This window comes from Semicossyphus pulcher, unplaced genomic scaffold (assembly GCF_022749685.1).
Source record: "Semicossyphus pulcher isolate SPU_LCO1_2020_fin unplaced genomic scaffold, fSemPul1.0.p SCAF_52, whole genome shotgun sequence".
NCBI lineage: Eukaryota > Metazoa > Chordata > Actinopteri > Labriformes > Labridae > Semicossyphus > Semicossyphus pulcher.
Genome location: NW_027211729.1, coordinates 7,501 through 15,037, shown reverse-complemented (window position 1 = coordinate 15,037; position 7,537 = coordinate 7,501). Strand labels below are relative to the sequence as shown.

The 7,537-nt window shown below is 49.4% G+C and overlaps 1 protein-coding gene across 1 annotated transcript in view; it reads right to left on the bottom strand.

The window, feature by feature from the left end:
* Positions 1–1,253: 1,253 nt before the first annotated feature.
* The window catches only part of dennd1a (DENN/MADD domain containing 1A), a gene marked incomplete at its 5' end in the record, with an annotated part of 12,875 nt that continues 6,591 nt past the window's right edge, over positions 1,254–7,537 (bottom strand). Inside the window, 5 exons of the mRNA XM_069682206.1 lie at positions 1,254–4,762; positions 4,883–5,129; positions 5,985–6,049; positions 6,807–6,956; positions 7,190–7,246. Coding sequence (XP_069538307.1) covers positions 3,737–4,762; positions 4,883–5,129; positions 5,985–6,049; positions 6,807–6,956; positions 7,190–7,246 — 1,545 coding nt within the window. The remainder of the gene's footprint in view (positions 4,763–4,882; positions 5,130–5,984; positions 6,050–6,806; positions 6,957–7,189; positions 7,247–7,537) is intronic.

The window sequence follows — 7,537 nt, the reverse complement described above, 5'->3', positions numbered from 1 at the left end:
TGATAGAAAAGGTCACGTTAACGTGAGCTGTAACAGCATGAACACATGAACACATGAACATTCATCTCTACTACATGTATCCTGATGTTAACACGTTCATGTTCACATGACAAAACCAGCTCTGTGATTTGAGAAGCAGTTAGTGTGGGAACAGAGAAAATACATAATAATAATAATAATAATGATAATAATTATATAGTAATATACAGTAGAGAAATACTGGAAACTTTAGCAGTATTCTTCTGACAGAGGGAAGCCCTGATCTCCTGCTTCGGTCATCATGCTAAGCTAGGCTAATCTAATTCAGTTATTACTTACTGATGTTGACCCTCGTCTACCTGTTGGAAACACGGTCTCCAGGTGTGGGCAGAGTGTCTCTGCTCCCATCATTACATGAGCAGGTGACTCTTGAGCAGGTCGCTGTCAGTGACTGGTCGTTTCAGTCGTCCACATGGTGACATTTATGACTTTCATCCACAAACTGAAGCACTCATATCAGGCCGTGCAGTTAGCTTAGCATGACAACATCTCCAAACTCACAGAGGGAAGTTGAGCTAATTATTTGGAGCACACCTGAATGTTTCTTTTGGACACTGTGGTGTGATGGAGGTGAAGCACAAATGTTTCTGATGCATGGTTTCATCCTCAGAACAAAGTGCTGACAAAGTGGAACCGTTAGGTGACAGAGGAATGGACACAGGTAAAGAGCAGGTAACATGATCTTCTGTGTTAAAGGGGAGATGTTTTTTTAATCTGGTCTCTCTGTAGGGCAGCAGTGAAACAGGCTGTAATGGCTGCAACATAATCCTTGATGGGTCAAAGGTCGTCCACTAAAAGTTCTTGTTGTTTCCACTGACAGGCTCAGCTTGTTATTCTAAGTGTGTGACAACATGACAGAAAGGATCCCTACAGAGATAGACCTTTTTGTTACAGAGGAAGATGATTGTTTGAACCACACACAGACGTTACATCGCTCTCTGCACACACACCAGACTCCATTCAGAAAAACACTGATTTAAGCTCACAGGACACAGGAGCTGCTGCTCTGCTGCTGCCTCGATTGGTTAGTCTGTTTGTGTTTCAAAGTCCCAGGATGACCCTTTAAGTGTCTCGAGGACATGAAGATGTGTGGACCTTGATCCGGTCGGACGTACGCATCATTAAAATACAGAACATCGTGTGTCACTCAAAAAACAAAGTGAGTCGTGTATTTTTAATGAGTGCAGCTGACAGGATGAGATAGTACAGCAGGATACTAGTCACCACTCTTTAATCAGCCTTAGAACAAATATAGTGTCATCTGTACACAAACACACACAACAGTAACTACACCTGTACAGCACTTTGAAGCCAGAAGGACTTTTTGGCATCATCAACACGGACGCCCCGAGGTCACTGACGAGGGGCGAGAGACAGTTTGGAGCAGCCTGGACCTCATCGGCTGATCGCTGTCAAACACAAAGTTTACTAAGGCAGAAAACAACAGAAGGAAATCAGAGAGCGGGAACCAGCAGCAGCGTTCAAAACAAAACGTGTTTCCAAGTGTCAGACCGTGTTTAAAATCATCTCAGGGACGTTAAAGGCTCTTAAAAGTTTCTCTTATAAAACAGGAGGAGGTGAAACATGTCACAGGGACAGGAAACAGACCTGGGATTTCACAATAAAGGCCCAAAAATAAACAAAGCAAACAGAAAGAAGTGAAGTTACAGCATGATGGAGATGCACCACACTCTGTAGCTGCTGTAGCATAATGCTAATAGGATGTTCTCTAACTATAGCTGCTAGTAACAATACAAGCTAATCTCAGAGGTCGACATCATTAAGACAAAGCTTCAGAGCGTGACGTTCATCCTCTCACAGGAAATACTGCATGATACTTAAAGTCACTGATCTAAACTGAGCGCTACGCTAACGAGGTGCGGTCAAAGATTACACTGTGCGAAGGATCATGTTAGCATGAGTGGCATCAGGCTGTTGGCATCTGAACGTCTCAAAACAAGGCCTGCTCTGTGCGGGGGGATGAAGAACACAATATATCCAGATTCAGACAGGTACAGGTGTACAGGTGTACAGGTACAGGTGAGCTCAGGAGCTGATGGGACAGACACACTCTCCTGTTAGTCATTGGTCAGAAACAGAGCTGTAGTGGGGGGGTGGGTGTGTGTTCGTGTGTGTGTGTGGATCAGGACCTTCTGGTGCAGTTAACGAGACATCACGTCCGACACACTCAAACTGTGCAACAAACAAGAGAAGAAGAAAGTTTTTACAGGAAGCCTGTTTTTAGCTAGCTATAATTAGCATTAGCTTATTCATATCACAGTTATTGTCAATTGTGGTTGCACTTTGCTAACCGAGCTAGCACTAGCGTTAGCAGGTAACTGTTTGTTTCTCATGTGACACAGTTCATATGAAGTGTTAGTTCACTGCTGCTGAAGAGGCGGACGATTCAGGGAGCTCAGATGTTAGCCTCGTTAGCTTCCTGACCATAAATGCTAAAGCTATATTCATTGTTTTCATCACTATTTGGATTGTAAATATTCAGACTGATTCAGACATGAGGTTTAAACTGTCACAGCCCACAGATCATTTTTATGATTTAAAAAGCAAACAAAAGAAAATGATCATGATTCCAGACGAGAAGCTCATCGTGAAACGTATTCAGAACAAAAGTGAAGCACGTTTCCCTGCGTTGGTTTAACCTCAGAAACATTTGTGTTGTCTTAATTAAAAGCATCCGGTCCTCCCTGATACATCAGAAAAACAAACTCCATCCTGCCTGTGCTCATCTCCTGTCCTCTCTCACAGCTGGTTAACCTCCCTCCTCCTCCTGAGCTGTGTCTGATGAACTCTCCTGCTGCTTCCAGCTCCTTCAGGCTGACCAGTGCCCAGTGTGATGAGCTGTGAGCTCGGATCAGTACCAGGACTTCTCTGATGGACACCAACTACCGGCGTTCTGTTTCAGCTGTGGAGCGCCTGTCCATCTGTCTCCGCTGAGTGGCAGTTTCACTGTATCTAGCAAGTCACAGGTGGGCTGAGATCTGTCTCACTACAGCGCTATGAAGCCACAACAAACAGATGTTACTGAGATTTAATGACAATAAACAGGCTGAGAGGATGCTGAGAGAACTACATCAGGAGGCAGGTTAGTAAAGAGGCTGAGGTCATGCTCTGTCAGGTCTGTCTGTGAGACGACAAGAACACGACTTTAAAATGACTGTTTTTTGAATGGAGTTTGGTGCAATCATTTCTGATACAACATTAAGATGTTGGGAGAATGTCAACGCTGACTTTTCCATCACAGCGTCAGGAGAACTTAAAAAATTCAGCTGTGTCTCTTACGAGTACGAAGGGCGAATATTTGTGTGTGCGGCCGACACGAACAAACACAGAAGAGTTAGAGGTTAAAACAGAGCGAGGACAGCTCGCATGAACCTACGCTAGTGTGTGAAGTCATCAATCCACATCTCTTCTCCTGATATTGATCGACAAACTCCAACAGCTTTTAAATGCTGTTCTTTGTCGTTGTTAAACAAAGAGACTTTTTACAACAGAAGCACTTTGACGACTGAACGAGCTCATGAATAAGTTATTTAGTGACTTCGTCTTTAATATCTGAGCAGCAGAGCGTCGTGTGTTAGAGCAGATGTGTTAGCTGCAGCAGGGTCCTGATCCTGCACTGAGGGTAAGTGTGTGTAGTGACGGGGGGGTGGGGGGGGTCAGTACATATTCACAGGCTTCAGTCAAACGTTTCCCACCTCCTCCTGAGGTCCTCCACCTTCTTCTTCTGGGGGGTCGCTGGCTTCACTAAAGTCAGCAGGTCCCCAAACAGATCCTGAGAGGTCTGAGAGTCTCCCTCAGCACGGGGGGGCTTCGTGCATGGGACAGACGAGTCCGCCAGGCTGGACAGGGCGTGGTTACTGGCAGAGGAGTGGGGCAGGGAGGGGGGGAAGGCTGAGTGCACCAGTCCAAAGCTGGGGGGCAGAGTGGAGCTGCCCGGTGAGTGCTGTCTGTAGAGCCCTGGCAGTGTAGAAAAGGACTGTGGGGGGGCTGGAGAGGGTAGGTATGAGCCTGGGGGGGGCCCGTACACTGAACTGAAGGGGTTCCCGCTAACAGTCGGTGCGTAATGCATCTGAGGGGAGGGGTGCTGCAGGGAGGGGGCGAAGGGGTTCAGTGATATGTGGGGGTGCAGGGGGAAAGGAGGCAGGCCCTGAGGGTACGGCCGGGGGGGGAGAGGTGGTTTACAGGACGATGATGTCACACCGTCACTCAAAGAGGAGGAGCTGGTCTGTGCGGAGCTGTTCAGGGGGTCCAGCAGGCTGATCAGGTCTAAACTGTCCTCCCCGGTCCTGGGGGGCTTCAGCAGGTCTCCGTCTGCGCCCAGGGTCAGAGCCTGTCTGAACTCCTGCCTCCCCGACGTCGACCCCCCCTCTCCTGACGGTTTAGAGCGAGCCTGGGCGACGGGAGGGGCCAGGACGCTCCCCAGCTCCGGCGTCCTCCTCCCGTGGGGGCGTGGGATGGTGATGTTACCAGAGGTGGAGGGGTCCAGAGGGTCGGGGGCCGGGCTGGAGGTCTCCCGGCTGGGGGAGGGCGCTTCAGTCTGAACAGGAAGTTGTACAGAGGGAGGTCTGCTGCAGGAAGGAGGCACACACGCAGGCAGGGCGGAGTCTTCTGGTCCCACGCTCCACAGCTTGTTGTAGGACGGGTTGGCCAGTTTGAGGCCGGGGAGCGTCCGCGAGTGTTCGCCCACGCTCAGGTCCATCCTCTGTGAACACAGGACACGTTTTACAGACAGCTCAGGAAGTCAGACAGCCATCATCGTGTGACACAAACATCATGGGTTAGGGTTATCACTTTGTGATAGCTGAACAGCGGGACCTCTGACCTGGTAGGTGAACTTGGCCTGCAGCTCCTCAGAGTCTTTGGGGGTCCTCAGGTCCTCCAGACTTTTGGCGAGGGTCATGTGTTGGCTGTCCGGCTCGTCCTGGCAGCCGAAGATGTCTCCCAGCAGGTTGATGTTGGAGAACTTCTCAGTGACGGGGCTGGGAGGAGCCGTGTGACTCTCTGCCCCAAAACCTGGATCGTCCCCTTCCATCAACTCCACCTCCTTCAGGGAGCGGTACGGCTGAGGCCTGCAGGGACACCGTGTCAGTTATGGTCAGAACACTGTTAGCAGCCTGTGAGAGGGCCGGAGAATGACAATGTCGCCTGCCGAGCTCACACCTGCACTCTCTCTAACTTCGCTCTGTTAAAGAATAAGTCTGTTAAGTCTCTACATGTTTCTTATCGTTAACAAAGTCAGGATAATCCTACAAGTCTTCACAATGATCCAAAGCAGCACCGTGTTTCCTTTAAGTCAAATATTTAACACACCAAATGTGTATGTGTAAATGGATCAAATATTCATGAGCCACGAAACAGAAACGTGTTGTGGAAAATAACCTCCCTAAGATCCTGAGACTCTGAGGAGCTTTAAACACATCATGAGACAGAGCAGAGAGCAGTCATTAGTGAGAGAGAGAGCTGCGTACAGAGGCGACCACTCGAAAGGGACGGAGAAGAGAAAGCTGTCAGGAAACGCAGAGATGGACTCATCGTCGTACTGCAGCTCGTCTCCGGACGAATCCTCGGAGAGAAAGACGGTGTAGTGACGAGTAGGACGGAGAGAGCTACAGCGAGGAGAGGAAGAAGAAGAAGAAGAAGACAGGAAACAGGAAACAGGGAATGTTCACAGGTCAGCACAGAGGGGTTAATGAAGTCCATTAAAAGGGACAGAACAGGAAGGTTAAGGATCAGTAAGAGAATCACTTATTATTCATATTTACAGTCAGTGCATCAGCATCAGCACGTTTTATTAGAGGAGGACGTGCAGTTAGTCGACAGGAAATAAGATCACGAAACGTGACACGCTCGTTAACAGGAAGTGACAGACTTAATGAATGTGAACGTGTTGCCCCGAGGGATGAACAGAGGGGAGCCGTGCTTACTGGTCGACGCTGCTCTCCAGACTCACGTTGCTGCTCGGTCTCTTCAGCAGCATCGGAGGACGAGCCTGAGGGAGGTGAGAAAACAACGTCAACAAACGTCTGCAGTTACCTGCCTCCTCACCTGAGGACCACAGGAGCACTTTAACAGCACAATGCTCTCTGGCACACTGCATACAACAAAAACACTGAGGCAGAATATACAGTATTCCAGTGAGAATGTAAGAAGGCGGAGTTTGATGATGTCGTGAAGAAGCTTTACATGTTAGGAGGAGGGAAGAGACGCTCCTCAGAGGTCCAGAACTTTCCACACGACCTGATTCTTCTGATGGAGCCAGGATGTAAACCAATACAGGCTCAGTGGGGACTCACTGATCCAATGAACCACAAAATGAATGAGAATAATGTCAGTTCATATCATGTCACTGTTTGGAGTGTTTGTGCCATGTGGTGAGCCATCTCACATCCTCGCTCTCTCTGCTGTAAAACAGTGACCGGGAAGCGACAGGTAAACTAAACAGAGCAAAATGGCGGCGACACCATCGCCCACTTACAAAGCCTGGGAGCATTTCAGCCTCAACGCCGCAGAGAAAAGGATCGCCTGCAGGACCTGTGAAGAGGACCGCGTTTCTCACGGGAGCACGTCGGTGATGCTCGAGCTTCACGAGCATTCAGAGTGACGCACATGCTACACTCAGAGACGGTACGTCAGCGTGTGATTCGTCAGCAGTCCACTGATCGTTTCACCGGTCGTTAGCTGCAGCCCTAATACATTCACACATTCATTATAATCTCTTCCTCCTCACCACACCTGAAACAGCCTACCTGTCCAAAGTGCACAGTGATTGGCCGGTGGTCCTCCAGGGCTCGTAGCGGCCCCTCCCTCCTGACTGCACCTGTGGAGGTGAAGCCGGCCGTGTTGTCGTCATCGATGACAGCTGATCCGGCCGTGGAGAAGCCGTTCTCTGTCTGCTCCTGCAGAGGGGGGACACAGGGAGGAGGAGGTTGACACGGGCGAGAGGAGAGATGGATCTGCAGGGGGAGGGGGAGGGAGGCTGCACGCTGAGGCTGGAGTTCAGTTCAGGTAAGTCAGGTAAGGCAGGGAGCGTTAAGGTGTGTTTTGTGAGGGAGAGATCAGAGCGGTCACACACCACCGTCACGTGTAGAGTGACGGAGTTTATCCACACAGTGATTCAGCAGCTTCTTACCTTCTGTTTCAGTCGGCTCTTCACCTCCTTGATACGCATCTTCGCGTGGTCCTTCGCCTGTGAACAAACATACACACACACACACAGACACACAGACACACACACACACACACACACAGACACAGACACACACACACACACACACACACACACACACACACACACACACACACACACACAGACACACACACAGACACACACACACACACACACACACACACACACACACACACACATTAGCAGAGGCTCTACAGTCACAGACCACGCTGCTCAGTTTCAGCTCAACTCTCTGACATGGATTGTGTCGTGTGACACTGCTGTTAGTTTTGTTCAGATACCTGCAGAAAC